At 36.7% G+C, this 27,309-nt stretch overlaps 7 protein-coding genes across 14 annotated transcripts in view; 2 read left to right on the top strand and 5 right to left on the bottom strand.

Annotated features, from left to right (window-relative positions):
* LOC109124637 (E3 ubiquitin-protein ligase PRT6) overlaps window positions 1–3,115 on the bottom strand; it is a 10,789-nt gene extending 7,674 nt beyond the window's left edge. Inside the window, exons 1-4 of one of the 3 annotated variants that reach the window (XM_010453765.2) lie at window positions 2,980–3,114; window positions 2,621–2,858; window positions 1,365–2,471; window positions 169–1,225 (exon numbers count right to left, since the gene is read on the bottom strand). In XM_010453765.2, the coding sequence (XP_010452067.1) occupies window positions 169–1,225; window positions 1,365–2,471; window positions 2,621–2,674 (2,218 nt within the window). In that variant the 5' untranslated portion in view covers window positions 2,675–2,858; window positions 2,980–3,114. Of the gene's footprint in view, window positions 1–23; window positions 1,226–1,364; window positions 2,472–2,620 lie in introns of all 3 variants that reach the window. The other 2 variants (XM_010453766.2, XM_010453764.2) reach the window with 2 other exon arrangements.
* Window positions 5,904–8,974, top strand: LOC104734231 (probable serine/threonine-protein kinase NAK). 2 transcript variants are annotated; one of them, XM_010453760.2, is made up of 7 exons: window positions 5,904–5,989; window positions 6,145–6,235; window positions 6,668–6,975; window positions 7,715–7,850; window positions 7,943–8,085; window positions 8,173–8,296; window positions 8,373–8,974. In XM_010453760.2, the coding sequence occupies exons 2-7, from the start codon at window positions 6,184–6,186 to the stop codon at window positions 8,804–8,806; spliced, it is 1,197 nt and encodes a 398-aa protein (XP_010452062.1). In that variant the 5' UTR covers window positions 5,904–5,989; window positions 6,145–6,183; the 3' UTR covers window positions 8,807–8,974. The 2 variants fall into 2 exon arrangements, with proteins under 2 accessions (XP_010452062.1, XP_010452061.1); XM_010453759.2 differs by having other exon boundaries at window positions 5,915–6,235.
* LOC104734232 (trafficking protein particle complex subunit 4) lies at window positions 8,931–10,024 on the bottom strand. Its single transcript, XM_010453762.2, has 3 exons — window positions 9,879–10,024; window positions 9,366–9,534; window positions 8,931–9,276 (listed from the first exon to the last, which is right to left on the bottom strand). The coding sequence occupies exons 1-3, from the start codon at window positions 9,936–9,938 to the stop codon at window positions 9,080–9,082; spliced, it is 426 nt and encodes a 141-aa protein (XP_010452064.1). The 5' UTR covers window positions 9,939–10,024; the 3' UTR covers window positions 8,931–9,079.
* LOC104734230 (ABC transporter I family member 20) lies at window positions 10,255–12,384 on the top strand. Of its 2 annotated transcripts, XM_019235059.1 has the most exons (7): window positions 10,255–10,489; window positions 10,599–10,732; window positions 10,990–11,109; window positions 11,175–11,258; window positions 11,330–11,425; window positions 11,575–11,727; window positions 11,817–12,384. In XM_019235059.1, the coding sequence occupies exons 1-7, from the start codon at window positions 10,315–10,317 to the stop codon at window positions 12,120–12,122; spliced, it is 1,068 nt and encodes a 355-aa protein (XP_019090604.1). In that variant the 5' UTR covers window positions 10,255–10,314; the 3' UTR covers window positions 12,123–12,384. The 2 variants fall into 2 exon arrangements, with proteins under 2 accessions (XP_019090604.1, XP_010452059.1); XM_010453757.2 differs by lacking the exon at window positions 11,175–11,258 and having other exon boundaries at window positions 10,259–10,489.
* LOC104734229 (expansin-A9-like) lies at window positions 13,583–15,843 on the bottom strand. Its single transcript, XM_010453756.2, has 3 exons — window positions 15,599–15,843; window positions 15,099–15,417; window positions 13,583–14,310 (listed from the first exon to the last, which is right to left on the bottom strand). Exons 1-3 carry the CDS (start codon window positions 15,744–15,746, stop codon window positions 14,001–14,003), a joined length of 777 nt encoding a protein of 258 aa, XP_010452058.1. The 5' UTR covers window positions 15,747–15,843; the 3' UTR covers window positions 13,583–14,000.
* Window positions 19,482–24,133, bottom strand: LOC104734227 (ribonuclease II, chloroplastic/mitochondrial-like). Of its 4 annotated transcripts, none has more exons than XR_759065.2 (15): window positions 23,686–24,133; window positions 23,431–23,590; window positions 23,227–23,340; window positions 23,039–23,116; window positions 22,841–22,972; window positions 22,344–22,565; window positions 21,994–22,176; window positions 21,796–21,858; window positions 21,575–21,681; window positions 21,349–21,498; window positions 21,102–21,261; window positions 20,521–20,916; window positions 20,155–20,382; window positions 19,855–20,075; window positions 19,482–19,777 (listed from the first exon to the last, which is right to left on the bottom strand). XR_759065.2 is itself a non-coding variant. In XM_010453755.2 (14 exons), exons 1-14 carry the CDS (start codon window positions 23,991–23,993, stop codon window positions 19,956–19,958), a joined length of 2,421 nt encoding a protein of 806 aa, XP_010452057.1. In that variant the 5' UTR covers window positions 23,994–24,133; the 3' UTR covers window positions 19,482–19,955. The 4 variants fall into 4 exon arrangements, 1 of the variants encoding a protein (XP_010452057.1); XR_759066.2 differs by having other exon boundaries at window positions 19,482–19,770; XR_759064.2 differs by having other exon boundaries at window positions 19,482–19,750.
* On the bottom strand, window positions 24,219–26,141 carry LOC104734226 (uncharacterized protein At5g02240). Its single transcript, XM_010453754.1, has 7 exons — window positions 26,030–26,141; window positions 25,458–25,729; window positions 25,337–25,373; window positions 25,126–25,223; window positions 24,953–25,014; window positions 24,583–24,706; window positions 24,219–24,465 (listed from the first exon to the last, which is right to left on the bottom strand). The coding sequence occupies exons 1-7, from the start codon at window positions 26,076–26,078 to the stop codon at window positions 24,346–24,348; spliced, it is 762 nt and encodes a 253-aa protein (XP_010452056.1). The 5' UTR covers window positions 26,079–26,141; the 3' UTR covers window positions 24,219–24,345.

Raw genomic sequence — 27,309 nt, 5'->3', positions numbered from 1 at the left:
AAAGCAATAGTATTCTCACATACCAACGAACTGACCGATACCACTCACAAGATACTAATGCAGAATCCCCATTCTTCTTCCACATTCCAGCAATAACCTGGGAACAGAAGACCCTAACCCGTAGAACATGCTCCATAACGAGTGAAGAAAATCCAGAAGGATGGAAATCTCCTATCACAGAGCTGAAGAAGTCTGCATGTAGGATCTCATGACTATTACCGACTTTATTGTGCGATGCAGATACTCCATAACATATCCTTAATGCTCTTTCTATGAGCAGAGAAAGTAACCGGTGCAATGGTAGATGAACTGATATGGCCTGAGAACTCACATCATAGCTAATGTCCGGCCAATCACACAGACCAAGTATATGTACTCCTGATGCATTCTTTGTCAAATCAGCAGAGTTGTAAGATACTCCTCTAGAGTCGGCTGTAATATCTGTCTGAACCACCCCATTCGGTCCACCAACGTTATCCAAGCTAAGATTTGTTTGTATTTCGCCGCATAATGGTGATAAGCCAGTACTTGAATCTCTACTAGAACTGGCAAGATTACTAGATACACCTACTCCAGTTTCAACCTTTAACATGTCTCTGCTTGGCCACGACATCTTACTTCCAGGGATGCTTCTGCCGCTAGGAGAAGAAAACTTGCAAAGAAACTTTGATATACCTTCATCATTTCCTAAGCATGTATCCAAAACTTTTAAACATTCGCGTATCAAGCATATGGCAGAAGAAGGAAGCCGGGCATGGAAAGGATCAGTTCTGTGGACTTCAGAGGCCATTGAGCTATCAAAGGAGCTGCTGCTTACCATCGCAGTACATACCGAATCTTCATGTGACAATCTTCCAACTTTTGCATACCGTTTTCCATCTCCTTCACCCTTGTCAAGTTCTTCCTTGGCGGTTCTCTCATTCTCTATTTCTCCATCACTAGCAGCAGAATACGTACCATTAACCAATAGAGAGTGAATAACAGCTGTAGAATGATCCAAAACAAAGAACAAATGCATGTTATCATTTTCGTCTTCAACAGGGATTCCAGTCTCTCTTTTTAAAGGATTCATTCCTTGAGCAAAGGTCAAGAGTCTCAACCATGATCTTGATAACTCCCGGTGTTCATGTGTTGCATACTTAGAAACTATAGCATGGCTCGTAACAAATTTCAAGTCTCCAATGACACGTTCACTTGTATCACTCAACCGATCCAACTTTGTAGCCTACAAAAGAAAACCGTCAAATACATTTCAGTAGGAGCACAATGAAAGCGGAAATAAAACGGATCACCATTATAATTATACAATACTGAGTAGAAAGTGTCACTAAACCAAACAAAAGGAAAAGAAGAGTTCTGCATACTTGTAGCCCACCATCCTCCCCAGAACAAGAAACAAAGATATCACTGAGGCATCCCAAAAGCATGGCTAGCAAATTCATTTCCTTGACCAGAAATGGTGTTAGAGTTGGCACCGTGAAGACTTGCACAGAAAATGTGGACAGTAGAGGATATTTCTTGAATGCATTATCAGTACCCTGCTTAACCGCTTCACTTATGACAAATGGATAGTAACTCACAAATGCTTTTGCAAATTCGCACTTGAAAACAGGATCTCCTATTAGTTTGAGGAACAAGTCATGTAGTTTCTTCATAACATCTTGGTCCAAGAACCTCTCAGCCTTTAAGAGAATACTCAACAAACCACTTGAAGAGATAATCCTTCTAGAAACAAAACTGAGCAAACTCTCACTGGACTTAGAAAATTCCAGAAGCATTTCAACCACTATAAATGTCAGCTCGTTTGACATCTTTTGGGGTACCACAAGACTATCGTTGGATCTCGCACCTTTGTGACCAATACTTTCTGCAGATAAGAGCTTGTTATTCCAACAAGCAAAAAGGGCATCAAGTACCGGCCCAACTGAATTTGCTAGATTTTCTGCGAGGGGTTGAATCTGTTCAGAACCTTTATGTTTTGAACAGAAACCCCCTGGTTTCCATGCTGTCTCATCCCCACAATCACAACAACCACCGCCTGTGTAGATGATGGAATAGTCATGGGAGTCGTGATTCCCATTCAAAAAACAAGGCACGCAGATTGCACAAGTTGGGTCATTCTCGCATGTCCTACACCTATATGCTATATCATTGTGTCCCCAGACAGATCCACAAACACCTCGCTGATCAAGATTCAGTTTTGCTAGATTCCTCAAAGAAGCATCAGGCTCATCCAGGAACATCAACCACTGCAGCATATCCATGCTCTCCCTGAACCTCTTTTTCACGGTAGGACTCACCGCAGACTTCCGAGATCGTTCCCTAGATTGCGCCAATCCCAGTTTAACATCCTCATCTGTAGGTAAGATAACAGAGACCAACTCTGAAATCCTGGCCGGGTTAGCTCTAACGAATTCCACTAGGCCATGATTAGAGCAGTAATTTTCAGGAACACCCACAGAGACAAGCCTCTACATGAAAAACAAAAGCCAAACTTTAACTCCAAGCAGTCGCATATATCACAAGATAAAATACATTCAATAGTCATGAAACACAATCAGGGCTACAAAAAAAAAAAAAAAACGTCCATATAAATCATTAACACAAGCAAAAACAATACCTCCATGATCAAATCATGCGAGCTGTGAGGAACAGAAGGCGAGTCGGTTTCCATCTCCCTGAGTAACGAGCGGCGGATATACAAAACCACCACTGACACAACGCTGCAGAAACACTTGCTTAACCCTAACACGGAACTGTGACTCTCCAGGGTTAGGAAAAATCTCGGAAGACGATGAGACTCGGATAGAAAGCAAACAAGTGATCCTCTTTTCACACGCCCCAACTTTAAATAAAACCTAAATCGTTCGACATAACTTCAAATTACAACCAATGATACCAAAAAAAAAAAATTGAACTGATGATGTTAAGAATTCAGCAATTGAATCGGCTTTGGTCCCGAAATCGAAGAAGAGATACCTTCAATTGTCTGAGAGAAAACCCTAATTTCTCCGAAAAAAAAAAACCCTCGAAACGAAAGAGTTTATTGGTGGATATTGGGTTAGAGCCAAGGCGGTTCGCGGAGGTCTATTTTACAATTGAGATACGAAGGACGAAAAGGTCTCACACTGTTGAGATTTTTATTTCTTTTTTTTTTGTTTGTTAATTTTGGTTGTAGTTTGACATTTTCAATTACTAAATTATATTCCTTTTACATAACTGGTCGATTCTCTCAGATCATATATAATAATTTTTAATACATTAGATGTTAAGTTTTTATATATTTCGGTTTAAAAGTTTTTTCCTAATCTTTCACTAGTAATTTATAATTAGTTCTAATAAAGTACATATTTTGAAAATTAGTTATATTACATTTACAGGGTAAATAACTAGCAAGAGAAACAAAAAAAAATGGGAATGGTAAAATGGCAAGTATACAATCAATCAATAAAAAAATCAAAAGTCTGTTTTTAAAAAATTTAATGTCTGGTTGCAAATAAGAAAGAAAAAAAAAGTCAATAGATATGTTTAAAAAAAAAAAAAAGAAGTCAAAATCAAGAATAATGATATAATAATTCAGGAAAATAACTATGTAATTGTATAAAGTATAACCTAATGAAATATGAAATCATGCATTAAACTTAAAATAATTGTGTCCCAACAGTCATATATAAAAATTTTGGAAATTAATTTACAGATACAAATATTATTAGACATCATCAACTATATCAGTGGGCTGTGAATGAAAGTCAAGCCTATATTACCATAGAAGCCCATAATAGTTTATGGTTCAATATTTCAATATATTTCCCTGGGCCCATATATATATGTAGCCAAAAAAATTTCCTTTTTTCTTTTTCACATATGCTCTGTTCCTACTTCCTAGATAACAAATCAAACTTATGCTCGGATTAAGTTAAACAACATATACGTTTACATCCATAAATTTTGAACTAATCATAGTCAAGTAAACTGATACTTCACTTTGGTAGCTTTGGTAGCATATATGCAACCTCCAGTCCACTATATATAATGAGTAGGAGTGTATATGGACTATAGATCATACCCCTGTTTTAAAACGCGGCCGCCGAACCGATTAGGCGCCCGTTTAATCGCTGATCGGACCACTACCGCCGCGATTATGAGCAATTCGGTCAAATAAATCGTTGACCGATTTTATACTGGTCAGGCGTTGAAAATCGGTTGAATAACCGATTTAATAACCCAAAAATTCAACTAATATTTGTAAGGCCTTATAATTTGAATGGGCCTCATCTACGTCAAAACCTTGAAACTATGGCTCTGATTGGTGACATGAATTATTGAAGTTGAGTTGCACAAAATATTATAATTTGATGTAACTTGGAGTAAATAATATGTGGTAAAAACAGCAGTTTGATGTAATGAATTGCTGTAAGAATATGATTTATCAATTTTACCAAAATTATTGACTGGTGACATTTTTGTGATAGATGTTGCAGTGTGTATTATTTCATATTTTTAATTGAAAATGATTAATAATTATAACTATTAAAAAGTATTAGTGAATACATTTTATAAAATTATTTAAAAAAATAAAAAATATATATTAATAAAATAAATTAAAATATATTAATAATAAGTTATATTAATAAAAATAATTACATGCATTTCATAATATTTACAATCTTATGATATTTAAACTATGCCTAATTTGATTTCAAACGATAAAAAAAAAATTGGCAAAGTATAAGAAATTCAAAATAACTAAATAAAGAAGTCATTAAATAAAATAAAAAGTATTTTTTTATTGATATATGAATTAAAGAAAAAAATAAAATTTTGTTTTATATAACTGTATTTTCGTTTTTTTAATTAAAAAAATAGCTAACTCAACTTACCACATCCTAACTCATGAAAATTTCCATGATGTTGAATAATCTTTTGAGTTAACAATTTTACAAAGGATATACCTCAAATTTGTACATCAACCATAACACATGATTATTCAAACTCAACTTAAAAAAATTTAGTTTTGTTCTTGATTGGTAACATTTTTGAATAAACTTTGAGTTAAGTCCATAACTCAACTTAACTCAATGTTAAGTCATGTTACCAATCAAAGCCTATATATAAGTGAAGTTGTGAGCACTCTCCTCTCTCATCAACCGATGTGGGATATGGGAAGTTGAATTATGACTTTTTAATTTGTTTCTTCTCTCTTTTTAGTGTTTTTTCTTTTCTTTTTTTATCGTAATTCTTTATTTGCATACTAGTAAGACTATTTTGTAATTATAAGACTAGTTTATTCATTATAAATTTTTGCTAGAGGTATATTTATTAGTTAAATTTAATAATTAATAATGCCTAAACATATTTGTACATATATATTTGACATAATCTATAAAACTAATGAATTATATTTAATTTAATATAATATAATACATAAAACTAGTCCTTGATTAAATCCTATTTAATCTCTGATTTCTTTGTTAGGCGTTAAGTCCGTCTTTGCCGCCCGACTAACGCCTAGCGATTTCTTAACCAGGGGGATCATACTAAACAAAACAAGGCTTTCTTCTCTTTGGTCCACTCAACCTTCACTAGTTCCCCACAAAGGACTATCTTCGCCGCCTACAACCACAAGCCAAACTAGGTAACTGAATATAAAATCTTTATTAAAAGTTTATCTAGTTTCTTCTTCTTTTGGAAAACCGTTAAGGAAAACATAAGAATGTAATCTTATTAAATAATAATATAAGGTATCTATTTGTCCTCGTGGATAGGAGTGTGGAATTTTAAAGGAAAAGTCAACAAGTCAACGATGAACAGAGAAGGATGATGAGGAAGAAGACAAAGTCCAATAGGGCGTACCCACCAAAAGGTCCAAGCAGAAAGAGAAAGAGAGAGGAAAGAGCTAAAAAAAAAAAACATCTTTCTCACTTGTTTCATTTTCAACTTAAGCTAGTTTCATTATTCTCACAAAGACTTTTCTCAGAGAGAACAAAAGGTTAGGCTTTTGATTATTATTAGCCAGCTCAATCAATCTTTCCTCTCTGGGAATTTTTCGTTTTCGCTCCATTTTGTACGCCTTGGAACTGGGTTTGTGTTAATACTCATAAAGGTCTCATCTTTCTTTCTTTTTTTCTGCTCTTCAAATCGAAGATTATAGAGCCGAGTGAGTGATTGGTTTCTTGAGTCTTGATGGGAGGTTGTTTCAGCAATCGGATCAAAACAGATATTGCTTCAAGTACATGTGAGTCCTTGGTCAATTTCATGTCTTTATTGTTTATTCAATTTAAAAGAAGGTGATTGATATATCTTGTGTGTGTTTCCTTTCACACTTGCTTAGTCGTGATTGAAGTAGATTTTTTTTTCTATAGATTTAATGAAGTTCTTGTTCATAATTGAAGATAAATATGTTGCCATTATTAGTAAGAAGAAGAGTTGAATCTATGGGAATTGCAGTGTCGGCTAAGTGGAATTGACTGTCACTTTATTCTCTCTAGAAAGGTTGTCTTTTTGGAATCTAAACCATAGATTTGAGCTTTTTTTAGATTGGGAGACCTCTAAAAGGCTAAAATCAGCTTTCATCAACCTTTCTTTCTAGATTTAGAATCTAAATGCAATGGCTTGTGAGTTTTTTTTTTTGTTGTGTTTGAATGTTCTGAAAGAAGTATTTTTGTAGGGCTAAGTTCGAAATTCTTGAGCAGAGATGGGAGCAAGGGATCGTCGAATACTTCCTTCTCTCATATGCCTCGAACAGAAGGCGAGATTTTGCAAAATGCTAATCTGAAGAACTTTAGCCTCAGTGAACTAAAATCTGCAACTAGGAATTTCAGGCCTGACAGTGTAGTTGGTGAAGGTGGATTTGGTTGTGTTTTCAAAGGCTGGATTGATGAGGCTTCCTTAGCTCCCTCTAAACCGGGGGCCGGGATTGTTATTGCTGTGAAAAGACTTAACCAAGAAGGGCTTCAAGGTCACCGAGAATGGCTGGTTAGTTACATTTCTCAAGTTAGTTAACCCTTTTTGTTATCTGACAAGCCCCCATTTCAAGATTGTTGAAGAACTTTGTCTTCTTCTTNGAATTGCAGTGTCGGCTAAGTGGAATTGACTGTCACTTTATTCTCTCTAGAAAGGTTGTCTTTTTGGAATCTAAACCATAGATTTGAGCTTTTTTTAGATTGGGAGACCTCTAAAAGGCTAAAATCAGCTTTCATCAACCTTTCTTTCTAGATTTAGAATCTAAATGCAATGGCTTGTGAGTTTTTTTTTTTGTTGTGTTTGAATGTTCTGAAAGAAGTATTTTTGTAGGGCTAAGTTCGAAATTCTTGAGCAGAGATGGGAGCAAGGGATCGTCGAATACTTCCTTCTCTCATATGCCTCGAACAGAAGGCGAGATTTTGCAAAATGCTAATCTGAAGAACTTTAGCCTCAGTGAACTAAAATCTGCAACTAGGAATTTCAGGCCTGACAGTGTAGTTGGTGAAGGTGGATTTGGTTGTGTTTTCAAAGGCTGGATTGATGAGGCTTCCTTAGCTCCCTCTAAACCGGGGGCCGGGATTGTTATTGCTGTGAAAAGACTTAACCAAGAAGGGCTTCAAGGTCACCGAGAATGGCTGGTTAGTTACATTTCTCAAGTTAGTTAACCCTTTTTGTTATCTGACAAGCCCCCATTTCAAGATTGTTGAAGAACTTTGTCTTCTTCTTTTTTTTTTTAAACTATGAACAACAGGCTGAGATCAATTACTTAGGTAAGCTGGATCATCCTAACCTTGTGAAACTGATTGGATACTGCTTGGAAGAGGAGCACAGGCTTCTTGTTTACGAGTTTATGACTCGTGGTAGTCTTGAGAATCACTTATTCAGAAGTAAGTTCAAATATCTTCAAAGAGAAAGAAGCTCATGGAAGAACTACTTATGCACAATGATTAATCTTTCTTTCTTTTTTTTCTCAAAACAGGAGGAACATTCTATCAGCCACTTCCATGGAACACGCGGGTTAGAATGGCTCAGGGTGCAGCTAGAGGACTTGCTTTTCTTCACAATGCTCAACCGCAAGTTATATACCGAGACTTCAAAGCATCAAACATCTTGCTAGATGCGGTATGACATATGATTGACGCTTTGTGTAGCTTTGGTTTTGGATGCAACTAGAGAAGTTTATCTTTACTGTATCTGTGTAATCTGCAGAACTACAATGCAAAGCTTTCGGATTTCGGTTTGGCAAGAGATGGTCCAATGGGTGATAATAGTCATGTCTCTACCAGAATCATGGGAACTCAGGGATACGCTGCTCCAGAGTATCTAGCTACAGGTATATTTGAGTATTCTCTGCCACTGTGATCAATGAAGAGAACTTCGATTCTGATGTTTCTGTCAAATTTTGAAAGGTCATTTATCGGCAAAGAGCGATGTGTACAGTTTCGGGGTTGTGTTGCTGGAGTTGTTGTCAGGAAGAAGAGCAATCGACAAGAACCAACCAGTAGGAGAACACAATCTAGTGGATTGGGCAAAACCTTACTTACTAAACAAAAGAAGACTTCTCCGAGTGATGGATCCTCGTCTCCAAGGTCAATACTCGCTTACTCGAGCTTCGAAAATTGCAGGTCTTGCACTCGAGTGCTTATGCATAGATGCCAAGAGCAGACCGACCATGACCGAAATCGTCAAGAAACTGGAAGAACATCAAATCCAAAAGGAGGTACCAAAAGAGCAGCGAAATCCTCAAATCAGCATTGACAACAACAGCAACAACATTGAAATCAACAGCAGCAAAAAATCTCAACAAGCTGTGAATTATCCTAGGCCTTCGATTATGATATAAACAAGGTGTGATTTTTACCGGGGTTTAGTGATGTATAGACTATTTGCCATCTATCTGTTTAGGTATTACCCCGCTTGGTAGTAACATCTCTTCTTTGTTATCCCAATTTCCTGGCAATGTAAGGGAGAGAACGAAACTTGGTAATTGTAAACTTAGATTCTCTTACAACGTTCAGATGTTATCACATACAAAATGTCATCGGAAAAAGAAAAACCACAAAAAAAAAGACCCAAGAGGTGAGGTGAGATCCACAGGAGACAAGCAATATATTGATCATCGTCCTAACAAAGCAACACGATCAGACTGTACAGCTTGAGTAAGGTTGATGTCGAAAAGCTCGCAACGGATAGGCATTTCAATCTCATAGAAAGGATTCTTCAAGACATAGTCAGTGTAGAGCTCATAAATGTATCTAAGGAGGCTCTCCATGTGAGGAGTACCAGGTTCACAAACAACAAAGAACTTAGTTCCTAAAAAAAGCAGAATCAACAATCAACATACAAGACAAAGAAATTGTGATGATGAAGATATCTTGCAAGTGGCGATGGATATTAATTACCAGGGAGAGACTGGAAACAATGTAAATCAAAAGTGTCGGCTTCAAGAAGCTCAATGCCAGTACAGCCATTAACAGGTGAAAGCTGCTGAGAAATGGCGTGCATTGAATGCCATAAACTAGCTACTCTCAAGCTATCATTCGTATCCATTCTTCCCTTTGTTCCACAATCCTGAATTTTCCCAAAATCCACCAAATACACACAGAACAGATCAAAAATCAAATCCAAACACAGTCTATGACTTAGTATTCGTCAATTTCAGATTTCGATCTCCAATTGAAGCAAATTTATTTTCTTAAATTGTTTCCGGCGAAGCAAATCAAAGCTAAAAAAATAGTCCAATTCTTTAGCAGAGCTAATCACAAACCCTAGAGTAATAGCTAAATCAGTGCATCTTCTAAACCTAGTGATGTCCAATTTTGGTCTCTCCCTACAACAAACTCGATGAATCAGGCGCAACTAAACATCAAATGAGTTCGGCGTAAGCTTCTATACATACAACTATGAGATCGTACCTTGTAGAATATCAAACCACCAGATTTGTTGATTATGTACAGACTGTAAATCGCTGCCATTTTTCTCCGATAAGCTTCAACGATCCTCCAACCCGAGAAATCAACGAAGACGACGATGAAGAAAGAAAGAAGAGTACAGTCAGATCTCAATTAAGGAAATCAAATCATTACTCCGTGAAACGACATCGTTTCATATCAATGGTTTCTCCTCGAGCCACGTCGCCTATTTATAACAAACGACGTCGTCATGTGAAAGAACTAGCGTCTCTTAAAGCGCCACGTGAGCTATTGGTTCAAAAGTCTTCACCAAAACGGTGTCGGTTTCAATAACTTTTGTTCACCAACTACCAAAAAAACGTCTGAAGAAAAAAAGTATAAAGCAGAAAAGAGAAGAGAGTAAAGGGAAGAAGAAGACAAGTAGAGAGAGTAACTAAAAATGGCGGTGACGGAAGAAGAGAAGCGAAACTCGACGGTTGAGATCTCCGGGTTACGTTTCACGTATCCTGGAATCGACGGTCATCCACCTCCGGGATCTAAACCACTTATTGAAGATTTCTCAATCACGCTCAATTCCAGCGATCGTTGTCTCCTCGTCGGATCTAATGGCGCCGGTATGTCACAATTTGTTTTTTTTTTTCTTTTTTTGTCTCTATTTAGCTTGAAATGTGTGTGTATTCGGATCTGAATTTGATGGAATCGTTGATTGGGGGGGGTATCCAGGGAAAACGACGATTCTGAGGATATTGGGAGGGAAACATATGGTGGAGCCTCACATGGTTAGGGTTCTGGGTCGCTCTGCGTTTCACGATACCGGATTGACATCTTCTGGTGATCTTTGCTATCTTGGTGGCGAGGTTCGTGATGAGTTTTTTTCGATTCCTTGTTTTTTTTCTGTGTATGTGATTGAATGACAAATTTTAGTGTGAATCCTTGAGTTCTTCTGATTTTGGAAGTTAAATTTTGTAATTTGGATTGTTCAATTCCAGCTTTCTGTAGAGCCTAAGAATCAAGAACTAGTTGTTTGCCTTAGTTCAATTTGTGTGTGTTTTAATGTACGAACTCATGTCCTTACTGTTCACTGAGAACATTGTTTTCCTCTCTTTGTTTCCAGTGGAGGCGTGATGTTGCATTTGCAGGATTTGAAGTTCCGATTCAAATGGACATTTCAGCTGAGAAAATGATATTTGGAGTGGCTGGTATTGATCCTAAGAGACGAGATGAGTTGATCAAGGTGAGTATTTGCCATCATCCTGACTCATTTGTTCTTTGTGAATTCCAACTTTAACATGAAACCAGCTAGAGTATGGTTTGAGCTTCGATCTTTGTCACATACCCAAAACTAAAGCGTCAGAAGTATCATTAATTGTAATGTGGAGTGAAGTTACTTGCTTTTACATCAAATGCACGTGATGCTCTAACTTTCGGGTTTGTTCTAATTGACTGTTGGTTAGGTGTTGGATATTGATATCTCATGGAGATTGCACAAGGTATCAGATGGCCAAAGAAGACGTGTCCAGATTTGTATGGGACTCCTCAAGCCATTCAAGGTAAACCTAAACTTTGTCGTTAAACGTACTTAGTTTAGAAGAAGAAATGGTTCGATGGTTTAGAATGGGACTAAGATCATAACTGGATCTTATTATCAAACATGTTTTAACAGTTTTATCTGAATCTAATTTTCTTGAATTATCTATAGGTTCTCCTTTTAGATGAAATAACTGTTGACCTTGACGTTCTCGCAAGAGCCGACCTTTTGCAATTTCTAAGAAAGGAATGTGAAGAACGAGGAGCAACCATAATCTACGCGACTCATATATTTGATGGCCTAGAGGATTGGCCAACACACATTGTAATATAACCACACCGTCTCTTTTCTCTGTTTTTTAGCTCCTCTGCTACAGAATAACAAACCCATTACATTATAATCTGCCATTGTAGGTGTATGTAGCTAACGGGAAATTGCAGTTAGCATTGCCAATGGAGAAAGTGAAGGAGACAAGCAAGAAGTCATTGATGAGAACAGTTGAGAGTTGGCTCAGGAAAGAAAGAGATGAAGAGAGGAAGAGAAGAAAAGAGAGGAAAGCAAATGGGCTTCCGGAATTTGAATCACGGGCTGAAGAAAGCCGTGTAACGGGCGATCCAGCGCGAATGCTGAACAATGGATGGGCAGCTGGGAGACTTCACTCTACGGTTAAAGGCGGTGAGGATAATTTCGTTTTAAGCTCAAACAGAGTTCTAAGATAAGTTATGCAAGGGAAAGGCAGTCTCCATTGGAGCAAAAGGGAATAATCAATTTTATACGTTTTTGTTTTTGTTTTTAACCACGAATGATATTTGCTTCTTCTTTTACTGTATAACCCATTGGTTTTCTGGAATATGAATTTATATTTACTTTTATAATTATGTTTTAGTGTTGTAATGGGAGTGATCAATATAGTAACAAGACTCGAGAGTCCGTAGAAGTTCATCTGTATTACAGTGTTTTAGCTGATTTTTGTTTCTCAAATGTTTGGTTCCTGAAGAACATACCATGTTATATGAACGAAATCAAAACTCTATATATATTCTTACAAAATTAGAACTCTATACTTTTTTTACTTAATATGTTATTATGAGTCGTAACAACATTTCGTCTCATAATAGTCAGTGTCTTTCTTTGTTTAAAAAATAAAAAAGAAAAAAGGATTTGCCCCAACAAACAGATAAGAAAGAAGTCACAGTTGAAGTCATCTGTAATTTTCTTATGTTCGTCTATTGTTTTTGTTCTGTTGTGCCGAAAAAATGATGCTCTTACGGTGGAGATAATATTAGGATTTATGCCTCTCCACCATCTTAGATCTTTTCTATCTTGTTTTGTTCTTTCATTGATTTCGTCTTTTTTTGTTTTAACATTCATTTAGGTAGACCGACCAAATAGACAGCCCACCATATTACATATTCTTTATTATTTCGTTTTTTCTTACATATTATTTTTAGGATATATTCAGTATTGTTTTTTTTTTTAACTATATCTTTGATCGCGACCTTGTTGTGAATTGCTGTTTAAAGGAAACTGAAAACTAGAAAGAAAGAAAAAAACACATCTGAAATATTCAGATTCATATTGTTTGCCACAGTTGAGATGAAAATTAATCGATCTCGACCAGCCACATACAACCACCTGCACTATTTTTTGGTACAATTTGTGATTCTCACGCAATAGACAATGACGCTAATAGGCCGATCGTGATTTTGTGATTCGTAAAAACACTTTGCAAGAGACTACTCAGTTTACATTTGCACGAGATTACAACTATTTTGTGTTGCTTTCTTAATTAAAGAATTTTCAATTTTAGTTAAGGCAAAAAAAAAAAAAAAATTGGGTACCTTGATGATGGTATTTCTTGCCATATAACTTATTTGAGTGGTATTTAGAGGTATATATTTCTCTAAATATTTCTTTATTTAATTACGGTTCTGAACTTCTGATGCTACATAGAATGCATCTAGATGCTAGCATATGAAACATCGTCAATTTGTCATGACATAAAAACCACAATTATATTCTAGCAAAATACGTATGGATTTTCAAAGGAAAAAGCATTGTGCATTGGATTGTCTAGTCTAGGTTGGTCCATCAACTAATTTATCAGAATATAAGATAAGGTTCTGTAAAATCTTATTCAATACATAAGCAAATATCCCACCACATAAATTGTAACAAAAAGAGCCAATTATTTATTTATATAAATCGAAGATCCATGTTATCTTCATTATAATAGTATATACTTTAATACAATCAGAACGTAAAAGAGAGCTGCGGGCTACATTTATCTTTATCCCAACCCTTTCTTTTTGCAGCCGCTTCAGCGCCTCTACATACCAAACAAGACACAACACACCAAACAAAGAAAAAACAACAACACAACCTCCTAATCTTTAAAATAAAGCCCTAACTTCCAAATCAAGCAATCCCAATACTTTCCCTGAGAAAATAAGGGAAAAATGGTAAAACCCCAATTTCAAATCGTAAACTAAATCAAAGACACGTAAATATATATATATATATATATATATATTTGATTTTATAAAAAAAAAAGCTTCAGTATCTTCCGCGAGGTGAATCTTTTTATTTTCGAGAAATCAGACGCGGAAATTCTTGCCGGAGTAAGTCTGACCAAATTGCCAGTTACTCGGAGCAATGTTGTTGGAGGTGGAGCTTCGGCCGTCGGAGGTTTTAACTCGGAAAGAAAGAGACTGGCCGACAAGAACAGCGTTGGATTGCCAGTTTTGTCCCCAGTTCCGGCTCAGATCTAACCACTGTGTGTTGGTTCCTTTCACGCTCACCTTCCTGACGTCTCCAGCTCCGGCTACGTTAGTGACAAGCACCAAGTTGAAGAACTTGAAACCGTTGATTGTAAATCTTATACCTCCCTTCTTCCTACATGGAATCCTGCAACACCCAAAAATAATAATATATAGTTAGTAAGTTACATATGAAAGATGTATTACTTAATTACAACAACTTGGTTTTACAAACTTGGTTACATTTGAATATTTTTTTATTAGTTTAACGTGACTTCATGGAAGGAAGAGAATTTATTATACAGTACGTTGTCACCCGACTCGGTTTTGGGTTTCGTTGATGAGCCGAAAAATGTATGGGGTTGAGTGAGTAAGTGTCGGTCCTCTGATCTTGGCTGAGTTTCAAGGCAAAATCACTTTGGGGATTTTTTTTACCCGGATCTTAATAATCGACCCCGGTTAAAAGGGTGTATTGGTAATTTGAGATTGAAAAGTTAGGTTAGGTTCGTTGGTTTTTTAAATGTTATGGCTTTAAAGAGACTAAAAGACAGAAAAGGTAATTGCATACACTCAACTAAAACCTACTGTTAATAGAAAGAAAAAAAAAACACTTTTTCATTTTTGGTTCCCGAGAAAAAAATAAAAGAAAAAAGGAAGCAACTTTCTTGGGAAATCAAGTGGAATAAAGAATAGAGTGAACGTGCGAGAAGGCTCTGAAAATCTTCAGGCTCACAGATTCTTAGATTCGGGATCCTCCTTATAACTATCTTTGACTGAGCAAACATTAGGCGGTTTCATAGGATCGGTCTCGAAATAATTAAGTGTTTTCTAAGTTAGGCGTTAAAAAACGTTAAAACAGAGTATAGGGGAAAAAAAACAGAGAGTGTAAAGAGAAACCTAGTGAAAAACAGAGTATAGAGAGAGAGATGAAGTTACCTGCGGTAAGAGACGGGGACGATACCGGCCTTATACTTAGCGATGGAAAGAAACATAGGCATAGCGAGATCAAAGTGCTCACGAGGAGGGTTACACCAACCACCATTGTCGCTAGCTTGAGCGAAGTTTGGAGGGCAGAAATTAGTGGCGGTGATAAGGATTGATGGGTTTCCGGGAAGGCACCATCCAGGATCATTGACACACTTGAGCTCAAAGCAAGAGCCACAGCTTAATCCATTGTTGAATAAAGCAGTGCTTAAAGCCGCCGTGTTCACACCGTAACCTTGGCTATACAAATTCCCATACCCACACGCACCTCCTGCAATATCGTTTTTATTATTATTCAGTGAATAGTGTGGTAACATTTATATGGGTACAAAGTTTTCTTAAAGAACGTAACTTTTCTAGTGGTATATTGCATTTTGGAGATCTTAAAAGTTACAATATGAAAGACAAATAAGCTATGACTCAAAACAGAGGAGGAGAGAGAGAGAGTGTACCCATAGTGCCAGAAGCATCAGCACCGCCGTAGAAGGTGGCGTGAGCGTTGATCCAGGGACCACCGTTGTAAACTCCGGGGATTTTGGCGTTCACTGTCAAGGCAGTAGCCACCATAACCGCCATTAATGTTAGTACTTTAGCCGCCATTATCTTTAGTACGGAGAAAAGTTTGGTTGTGGAAGAGAGAGAGAGAGAGAGACAGAAAAAAAGAGAAGAACTGTGAGATGGAGAGGGAAGGTAGGAAGGCTACTTATGGAGGGAGAGTGGGAAGCCTTTGTAAACAACTTTACGGCTTTATTTTATGATTCTTTCTAATTTAACTATTTTTTTTTAATACATAAAACACTTTAACTGTAATTTATAAAGTAAGCAAAAAAAAAACAATTGTGTAATTTATTCAATTTCCCCCTCTTGGATCTAATATAGTATATTTCTATTATATTCCACCGAATTCGCGAGAATGCATATCAAAATGTTTTTTTTTTTTTTTTTTTTAACATCTCATATCAAAAATATTCAACCACGAATTGACTATTTCGGTTTTATTTAACATTTTAAATTATTATTGTGTTTGCTCTAGTCAGTTATTTCTGTAATTTAGTTTTTGCTAATATGTTTGTCTGTTATTCCAAAATCGATTCTCAAAAGAATTAAAAAAAAAAAAAAGAGTTTACGGAAAACTATGAACTAAGAAATGATAAATATCCAATCTTTTGGTACTTATTCTCCAAAAAGAATGCACAAGAACAACTGAACAACACTTGTTTCTGACTTTCTGTAAAGCAATAAAAGATCTTCTCTAGACTTACTTATTATTATTTTTTTCTCAACAAAAGTGTTCATAATATATAATTATTCGCGTTTAGGTTACATAAGAGTTTTGGTTCTTAAGTCTATCAGCAAAGGTGAATGAATAAATCCTAAAACAAAGGAAAAAGGGAAGAACAAAAATTACACCAAACAAAATATACATACAAGGGTAAAAAAGTGATATAATCGGGTCTCTTGTTAAAAGTAAAAAACTATAGGCCTCTATCAGTCGGCCCAAATAAAGATGCGTCTTGGCCCAGTGAGGTAGTAACTTACACTTCTGGTAGCTTACGTGGCTTTGTTGATTAAACCACGCGCATGTGATGCGAGTTATAATTACACGTTGAAAACTCACGGCCGAAATTGAAGTCTTGGCCCTTGGGGAATCGTAGCGCGTAGGGATGGGGCGGTCACACTGACTTTATAAACTAACTAAACTTTAAAAAGTAACAATGTGACGAATTCGCAATTAACAAAACTTCTCGAATTTATAGAATGTTTTCTAATATTACAATCATATGAAATTGACATTCATTATTGTTTTCTACTCATCTTTTATAAAATACTCCACCATATGAAATCAGATTTTTCTTTTTAATTATGTGTTAATATGACGAACCAGTAAAAAAATATAAGAACTAAAACCGTTAATTGGTATAAAAAGCAGGAAAATGTTTAAAATATATACTCTATATATTTTGTTTGTTTATTCAATCTTAGCAGCTCAGTTAATAACTTTTTTTTTTTTTTGTATATATAAGCCAAATAGATAGCAAACGCACGTGGACCTCACATGGGCACCTCATTCATTTTTTTTCTTTGGTCAAATTTTGCGAGTTGTGGCCAATTAGAAATCCCCACATGAACCAAAAAACCCTCCGATCCGATCCAGTTCATATGGTTATATTTCAGATAAACTTTGAAATGATTGAGTAGTTATATAGAACAAAAATAAAATGGTTACAAATACTATTTGATAACGGGAATGGAATCCTTTTCTTCCATCTAATATTTTACACACTAACACGTTCTCAGTATTATATACTACTAATTAGCAATTACTAATAAAGTATCATATGCGTCCGTATAAGAACACGGAAAATACGGCATAACATTAAAACAGAACCATGCGTCGATGCAGTTGGGCCTCAACTGATTGCGGAGGGCCATCGTCACGTTTTACCACATACATACGTACCTCTATGCATATATAATTACGTCCGTACGCCATCTTTATGGAGTAAGAGACTACTACTACTATATACGTGGGTTAGAAAAACCACATGAATAAATGTGTTTCTTGATTTTTGGGGAAAATGTGTGTGTGTTTTAATCGTTTGACAAAAAGAAGAAGACGTATTTGTTCGAAATCTAACGTACAACTGATAACTGAAACTAATCTCTAACAGTATCTCAACTTAACCTACGAGATTTGTATAGTAGAACACTAGAACTTATAATCTATTTTATTAGTATATATTTACACTATGATAATTGTTTATAAAATATTCGACCACTATATCCATGTGGCTTCATTTATTGCGACTATTTTACAATTCTTTGAATCATATAAATAATTGATATCAAGGTGCGTAAGCCATTTCCCTTAGGGCTACCGCATTTATAAACTAGTAGTAAATTTCCTAATACTACGTTACGTACACCATAAATGTTTTCACACTCTTGTTGGGGTTTTCTCGATTGTACATATTGTAGTATTTCTCTAATTACATTGTTTACACATAAATCCTCTGTAATTGGACGTAATTAAACAAGAAGTCAACAACAGTCAGAGATTAATTTCAAGTAAAATTCCAAGACGCACATGTGATTGTTTCCAAGAATGTTCACCTAGAACTAATCATTTATGGCATTAGACGACAATATATTGTTAAAATTTACCACATGCGAGTTGTTTTTTTAATCGATGTTGTTAATTAAGTATTTATCAGTATGTTTACGTAAGTAATACTAGTAGCTTAATGAGAAATTAGTAACGATAAAATAATGCATGTGCAATTAATTCTAGTATTTGTTAGGGTAGTTTTAGAAGCAAACAAATCCTTAGATCTCACTTCGTCCGTACCACTTGACATAGAGAGCACTAACTTAGTGTTTCCCGATGTATAATCGAAACCGTCAAATTACTTCTTCTTGTTTTACTCATTCCTAGTTTGGGGTATACGTTTCATTAAATATAGAAAAATACAAATTGTAGATTCACTTTGGTTCTAGTTACATTACATATATTCGTTGGTTTACTTTGTTATATAGAATATAGATTCACTTTGAATATCTTTTTGTTCTGTTATTAGCATAGCCGTCGTTCAAACTGCATGAATGATGAATGAAATAAAGTATCGAGTTTATAAGTTGATGATACATGCATAACTATTCTTCCGTAAAATATCAAATTAGCAACTAGCTAGTCGGTGACTGGAATTAATGGTTAGAAAAACATATTGTAAGGAACATAGTAACATGAAAATATTCTTTAAAATGTGTGTGTTGCTTCACATTTAATTTTAATTGATACGCTTATCTTCTACGACGTACACTTTCAGCATTTGACTTTTTTTTTCCCACCGCAACTAAACTCCCGGTACGATTTTGACTTTTTAAACAACGTTCGAATTCTTTTTCTTTGTTATATTTATCAGAAACTATATTATATAATCTCAACTTATCATTAGCTTACAGGTAACCATGAATTAGATACATTTTAGACGTGGAGAAAGAGAAGCTACCATCTCATTTGGTTCAATCATTAGCATGTAAGATCGAGATTCGAGAGAGTATTTGCATAAAGTCATTGCAAATAGAAAGAAAACGCAAACTGTTTTTTGGTCAAGCCAGATGGTGGGTGTTTGGAGATATATTTCCACATCCTAAATATGCGAGAACAAGCTTAACTACTAAATAAGGAGGTAATATAATACTTTCAATCTATAGATAATTAATATACCTTAAGCCTAGAGTTAAGGGCTCAATAATGTGAATTCCATATGATTATATCTGACCTAGCTTAAACTTCAAGCCACACAATTGGAAGTAACGAACAAATTTAAGAACTTAATATATCAAGTGGATACTTTTTCTCAAGGCCTTCGAGTGTTGTTTCAGACATTAGATCGATCAAAGTCAACATTGAAATTGTGTATTCACATTCCCTTTTTTTCATGTGCTCTACAGAACAAAAGCAAGTTTCCTATATTGACCGATAATAACAAATGATGTAAAACTGTATGAACCCTATAACTACGTACCATATTACCATGAGCTCAACTCTTAAAGCAGATCATAGCTCGAGCCACCATTGGCTGCGTCCATCAGCAAGTTTCCTTATCACCAAAAGAGCAAACTAATGTCTATGACAGGCTTAGGATGCAGAAACAAAAACTTCTCTATCAGCGCCACAGTTCAAATATGAGTGAAGATTAGTTACCTCTCTTGCAAACACAAGCTCTCTATCAGTTTCAGGTCTCTCCCTATTTAGAGAATCTGAGTTTTGATGAATTTCCCGGGAACTATGTGATTTTAATTTCTTCAGATAATCTCTTTGAAAATAATAAGATCGTCGCGGGGATGAGCTTCTTCTACTCGAACTTGGATTTCATCTCCCACTTGTTTTCCTTCTGACACCCACGCAGTAGCTTGAAAACCCACCTGGAAACATTTTTACCAGTGATTCAACTTACTATAATCAGCTTATTATGAGAATATTCTGGTGGTATTAAACAATTACCTCAACCAACAAAAGGGATGCAATCCGGTCTTTGACAAATCTCAAGATCAATGCGGTGTACTTTTTTCCCTTTTCTTGTCTTCTGAGAAACTCTATTACCCAATAGCGGAGACCGCTGTTTGAGAGTTTTCTCACTGCTTTGCTTTGCATGTTTACGGATGCTGCTATACCTTCTAACTCACCAGCCGAGAAAGGAAAATTGTCACCTCCTCGAAGAAAAGCCTTGATCTGTAATTCAAACGACATGCTTGCCAAATTATTGAAGTGGTTAATGTTCAAATGAAGGATAAGGCAGAAATCCCAATTCACAAGTACGTGTACTGAATTCACCTCATTGATAACCAAATAGATGGTAAAAAGGTCTACCTGGTAGTGTGCAGTAAGATCCATGTATCGACGAATGGGAGATGTGAACTGAACGTAACCAGGAATTCCAAGCACTCCATGTCGAACAGGACATCTAAAATTCATTTCTGCAGCACGCATTACTTTGACGAGGGATGACGAACGTACGGGTCCTTCTGGAAGATGCGCAAATGCAGATACATCAATATTTGACTGCGGCTGTCCTCTATATGGCAATGGAATATTATGCTGAGACCCAAACGTTGCTATAACCTCCCCACAAAGAATCATCATTTCAAAGACAAGTCTCATCGCTCGTTCTGCCTGATTTTCTACATAGAGATTTATCAAAGGTTCTGGATCCTCAGGATTCACCACTTTGATACGAGTTTCTAATGTAGTTGTGTCCACTGCACCCTGCGTTAGCCCACGAAAAAGCAGGTGTTACAAACAAAAAGCAGCATCGAGCAAGAACCTTAATGCTCAAAGAAGCCTCTACTGAACTTTTCACGTTGAAATTTTTATAGAAGATAAAACCATTAGCAAAACTATGTTTTATATGATCCGAGTTTGATAACAGACCGCAGAAAACTCAAACCAACCTGTTCACTGCGCCATTGGGAGCGAATGAAAGCTGCCTCAGACAGCAATCTCAGTTCAGCTTCTTCTTCTAGGTTCAAGTGAAGCAGCTCCGAAGCACTTTCATATGTCAACATATAGGTCGGTCTGATGATAGAGTTATCTACTGAATATTCTGCAATACTGTAGCAGGGAGTTGTAAAGTAATTTTAAAGTTCACAGCATACGAAAGATTAGAACTAGAGAGAAGAGCAATGATTATTGAGTTACCAGCCATCAGAATGCAGGACAACGGACACAGAGACAGCATTGCAGTTTTCCCCCTGTCTTAAACTCATTCCTTCCATGGCAAGTTTCTCAGGAAACATTGGATAAGTAGCCGTAGGCAGAAAGACAGAAGTTCCCCTTCTCCTTGCCTCTCTGGAGCACATACTAATAAGTTAGAGTGCCCAAAAAATTTGCTCCTATAGTGATCAGACACATGCATCGAACTTACCTGTCCACTTTACTCCCAGGTGTAACATATCTAGCAGGATCCGCAACATGTATCCAGATCTTTATCCGTCCGTCCTGCAATCTCATTGCACTGAGGGCATCGTCAAGCTGCAGAAATTCCATAGACCGAAAAGAATATTCACAGTTAAATGAGATAGCAATAAGACTTAATTTTCAAACCTACACATTGCAGAAAAATATAGGAGACTTGAAAGCATTTACCTCATCAGCCTCATCAACATCAATAGCATAAACCTTCAAGTGTGTGAGATCAATCCTCCTAACCTAAACAAAGTCTGAGAAAGTAAGCATTCTGAACCTTAGGGAAAGATTGTGGCAAGAATTTACTAAAGCGTCACAAACGAGAAAATAAATATCTTCATATAACACAATTATCCAAAAGCATGGCAAAGTGCTCACCGCATCAACATCAGACGATTCTGAGAGAAGAACTTCAGCAGCTTCAATGATAGCTTCTGAGTGGTGGGTTGGAAGATTCAGCTTAAGCAGATCAAGATTGACATGTACAGGAAAATATCCAATATCTACGAGAAGGTTTAGTGCCGAGACAGACGTTTTCTGTAACCCCATGGATTTTAAGATCTGTCATGAAGCAACAACAAAAATTGACAGCTCGCTTCAACAACCAAACAGTTAAAAAAACGAACAGAAGACATCATAAGAGAATATTCATTCAACGATTTCGTTTCACATCCACATAGTAACAGCTGAAGAGATATTATCTCAGAAGAAATCTATGGCTGCCTCACCGTTCCAGCCAATTTCCGCTGGTCAGTGCTTGCCCATGCATCAATAGCATAAGCTTCAAGTGAGCCAATCTTATCTTGCAATTTATCATCAGCTAGCCATGAAGATTTGGGGGGCTTGGCGTGAATAGGCGCCTTCTTGGCAGACTTCAACAATTGAATAAACTCCTGAAACTCTTTCTCTTCTGCCTCCTTCACGCGTTGCCTTCGTAAAAGCTCTTCCACCTATCATCATCAGAGAAATGTCTTCAGGAAAAATCATGTCAAGCAATAGAAGAGTCCAAACTTGCACAATCAAGTTCTCTTTGCATATCATCAAACCTAATAATAGCATCACCCAACAAGCTATGTTCTCCAAGCGCTGTTACAAATTCATTTACACTAAATTATTTCTTGATTTCACAGATTTGTTGAGTAAAATAGCTACAGAGAACACCCTTCTAGTGACATAGATCACCTAACCTAAAAGCGAACACAGGCAAAAAATGCAGAAGAAATACCTGTTCAGTAGGCCGGGGGCTATATATTGATCGAGAACCTTTTGACTCTAAGACAGAAAAGTATATCTCGTCTTGTGACAGCAAAAAATGAGCACAATAGCTTTCAAGAGAATCTGAGCGACCATATATCATCTGCAAATTGAAAAGCATTATAAAACCACAGGCTCAACCCGTTATATTAACTCAAATATCTAGTACCTCTGCTAACTCTTCTGGCGTCACAGGTTTGTTCTTCTCAAGTAACTCGATCCAAGCAAACTCAATCAATTGGGGATCCTGCATCGAAATAATAACTAGAAGCTCATTCATAGATAACATGACAACTTTATCTTAGACTTGAAGTCCTAGAAAAACAATTCTAAAACCTTTACAATGTCAATACGTACCAAATTCTCCTGAGCCCTCTGGAGAAAATCAGTAAGTCCTGTATGGTCAAAATTATAAACACCCGGGACGATGTACGTAATTTGCTGGGGTTTGATGGAACAAGTAACACCATTCTGCACCATTAAAATTTCTAAGTCTAACAATCTGCAAGCAGTCCACAGAAACTATAGAATGAAAATGAGTACTAAAGTTTGGAGTGAAACCTGATCAAAGACCATCCAATTCTTCTTTCCATCACGTCTATGAGAAACTGCCAACAATACCCTGTCTGCGTCCTTCTTAAACTCCAGAAGCCAGCCCGCCTCTAGTTCCTGGTTCACTAGCTTATCCTCCAGAACCTCTCCATAGCTTGTTAATTTCACCCTACAGGTTCACCTAATTAAACAATGAACTACCCACTCCAACCCAAAACAAAGCACTAAAAAGCAAGAAAAATCTTCGAAAATACTGAAACGTACTTAACACTGGCACGAACTCTTAATCGGCTTCGCTTACGCCTGTTGATGGATTCGAGCTCTTCGGAAACGCTTTCGACTAGACTATGAATGCAAGACGAACAGCTCGTAGCACCACCACCTCCATTATTCCCGAGAAACCGCCTCTTCACGCGGATTAATGGAAAATCTAACCCTAATTTTGAGAATTCACGGAGATGAGACGCTCTAAGGCGCTGAATACGGTGGCGAAATAAGGAGACGGGAGGGCCGCCGCCGGAAGTGGCTGCGCGAATGATGGAGCAACCATTGATTGCCCTCACCGACATCATCGTTGCTTCGGTTGAAGAAGAAGCCACCGAACGATGAAGAAGCAGCAAAATCCGAACGATATCGGAAGTGAGCAAATCGCTCTCTCTCACTCTGTGTTCTTGTGGCGATAGAAAGGCAAATGAAGCGGGTGACAGAAACAAGAAATTCTAAGTTTTGCCCTGTATTTTTAATAAATCATCAAACGTTGTCTATTGTTTAAATTTTATCTATTCAGACCCAACAAATTTCTTCGAATTTTAGATTACGTACTTTAATATTATGGGCCTCTTTCAAATTGACCCCGGAGATTTTATTGTTGAAGGTTTGATACATAATGTCTCAAATGTTCTTATTCGCAACAAGGATAAGGATCTAAAAACGAGACGTGACTTGAGAGAAGAGAGCCTTGAAGTCTTTGGTTGGAGTACTGGTTCCCTCTGGCTTTGAGCCAAGATCGAAAGCTTTGTTCTTTGCTTCCTCGAATAGCAATGCCTGTACTTGTATAGAAGAAAAATCAAGATCAGAAAATAATAATTACATAAAAAGATTGAAGAACTCGAAGGGAGGATGTGAAGATTTGATTAAGAAAATAAAGGCAGGTGAGTAGACCTGAATGCAGACTTCTGCAACATCAGCCCTAGGGACAGTTTTTGTGTTTGTCTCAAGAAGCTCATCGTCTTTACCAACTAGCAGCTCTCGTACACCTCCTTCCTTATCTAGAAGTCCTCCAGCTCTATGTTCACCAACAAACAAAGTTTGGAGTAAACAAGAACAGATATAATCAAGTAAGAACAGGCTCAAGAATATCAAGAAAACCACTCATTGACCCACGGAAATAAAAAGCTTGATTGCTTACCACCACGACAGCAATGTAGCTGAAATTTTTTAAACTACAGAACTTGAGGTGAATTTCGATGTGGTAGTAGTATATAAAGGATCTTGTTGTTAAAATAGAAGCATTTTAAAGAATTTGTTTAACCTGATTATGGTGTAAGGAGTTCCAGAATCAGCAAGGTACTGCTCAGCTTTTCTCTTCCACACCTGAATCAATATAAGGTAGCCAAATTTGAGCAACAGAAGCCAAGTGTTGCTCGCCATATTAAAAAAACAAACTCAACTTGAAAAAGGAAACACATAGAAATTTCCACCAACCAGTATATTCCCATTTCCAAGTTTGTTCAAAGGATGATCCGGATTGGTTCCACCCATTGACCCGACCACGACAATGTGCTTAACACCAGCAACCTTGGCTGTTCACGGAAGCTCAATTAATTAGGCACTTTAACCCTTTAACAAGACAAAAGCCCAAAAAAAGCACACAAGACACTAGTGAAAACGAATTGGAAAGAAAAAGTGCACCTACCTGCATCTATTTGATTCTTCTGGCCAATCCAATCAACCTACACAAAATCAAAACGTGTTAAACTGCAACGAACCAAAAAATTCAAGGCCAAATACAAAAATAAGATGTTCATGGTAATTACTTGTTCTGGATATTGTCCATCTTCGAAGATGAACTCAGGTCTTCCACCTTTGGTGGGATCAAAACCAGGTTTCATTTTAGGCACAGCGCTAGTGAGAATCACAAGCGCATCGATCCCTTGAACCGCAGGTTTAACGCTCTCAGCAACTGTTATATCCCCAATGAAAACATCATCTCCTCCTCCAATTTTCTCTTTTCCATCAGCAGTTCTAACTAAACCCCTCGCTACAAACTTGTCTGAACTCTCCTTCAGCTTCTTGTACACAATTTGGCCTATCAATTCCATGAAAAACAACCACATAAAGTTTCATCACATGAAAAATCTAAAACAAAGATCATTCCAAAAGAAAAACAACTAAAGTCCAGATTGGTTCAGCTGATCATCATATACAGAAACTCCAAATAACAACTACGAAAAGAGATTCGCATGTTCGAATCGTAAGCCATAACCTTACTAAGCCCTAGAACTCTACATAATCTCCTATGGATTACGCAATTTTTCTCAGTAAACCTAACAAGACGAAAAGCAAACTAAAATCAAAATCGAAAGCAACGAAGTAAAGCAGTGATTACCTGTTCGCCCACTAGCGCCGGTTACGAGAACGGTGGGAAGATTCGCCATTGAAGAAGTTTGAGAACGTTTAAGATTTTTTTGGTAAACGTAAATATCTTTCTGAAAGCCATTAAAGAGAGAAAGAGTATGGAAAGAAGAATCAGGGTGAGAGCAGAGAGCATTCATGACCGTCAGATTGTAACAGTTGTTTGTTGGCTGGTACGACACGCGTCGTCTTTTTATCGGTCAGTGACTGACACTCTTCTTAATCTCTTTGGGCCCATCGCAATATATACATATCTTGTTCAGTAATGGGCCAGATTTGTTATTTATGACAATCTAGCCTTATTTGAATTCGTAACTACGTCCCGTTTCATAAACAAGTCGCCAAAGAAACGACATGCTTTTCCCAGGTCAATGTGTTTTTTAATGCAAAACTCTTTTTCATTAACTAAACTGCAAAATTATTGACTTTTTTTTTTCTTTCTGTTTCGAAACAACTGTAATTGTCATGTCAAGTCTGTCATGAGATATTTCAAAAAAAAAAATGATATTAAATAAAATACTTGTAATATTTGATTTTACATAATAATTATTTCAGATACGACCGTATCTAATTTTATAACATATGCTGGAAAGTATATAGCATATATCTGTTTATTATATAATTTAATGTAATGTATGATAATATTCTTTGATTTTCGAAGATATTATAAACTAAAAAGTTAGGCCAAATTAAAAAATTTCCTTTTTTTTTTTCGACGATCAAACCCCATATATTAAGTTATCGGAGATGACTTTCTTCGAAAGAGAGCCAATTAGGTACCGACGAGCTTACATGGGAAAAACAGAAACCTCGTGCTCTTGCACATTTCGCAAGTTTATCGGCACGGATATTATCCTCTCGGGAAATATATCTAATACTAAAATTAGCAAATCTATCTCTGAAATGAATAAAATCCTTCAATTCTGATGAAAAGGTCGGCCAATCCTCGATATTAGACGTCATCCTTAGGAGGTCTGAACAATCCGTAGCAAAAAGGGCTTTATCCAAGTCCAACGCTAATAAGCACTCCATAGCCCAAATAAGGGTATCTAACTCTGCATGTAATGGGGATAAGCTTCTGCGCGATCCTTTTAGCCCCATGTGCAGGATTCTATCACCGATAGACGCAATCCAGCCATGCCCACTCCTATCCACCTCTGTATGCCAAGATCCATCTATAAAGCATACAAGGGATTCTTGAGGAATTGGGATCGAAGGTATGCATGCTTCTACTACCGCTGGTGCTAAGTCTCT

Source organism: Camelina sativa, chromosome 13, assembly GCF_000633955.1.
Source record: "Camelina sativa cultivar DH55 chromosome 13, Cs, whole genome shotgun sequence".
In the NCBI taxonomy this organism is placed as follows: domain Eukaryota; kingdom Viridiplantae; phylum Streptophyta; class Magnoliopsida; order Brassicales; family Brassicaceae; genus Camelina; species Camelina sativa.
The sequence above is the reverse complement of the archived record's forward strand: the minus strand, read 5'-3'. Positions and strand labels throughout refer to the sequence as shown.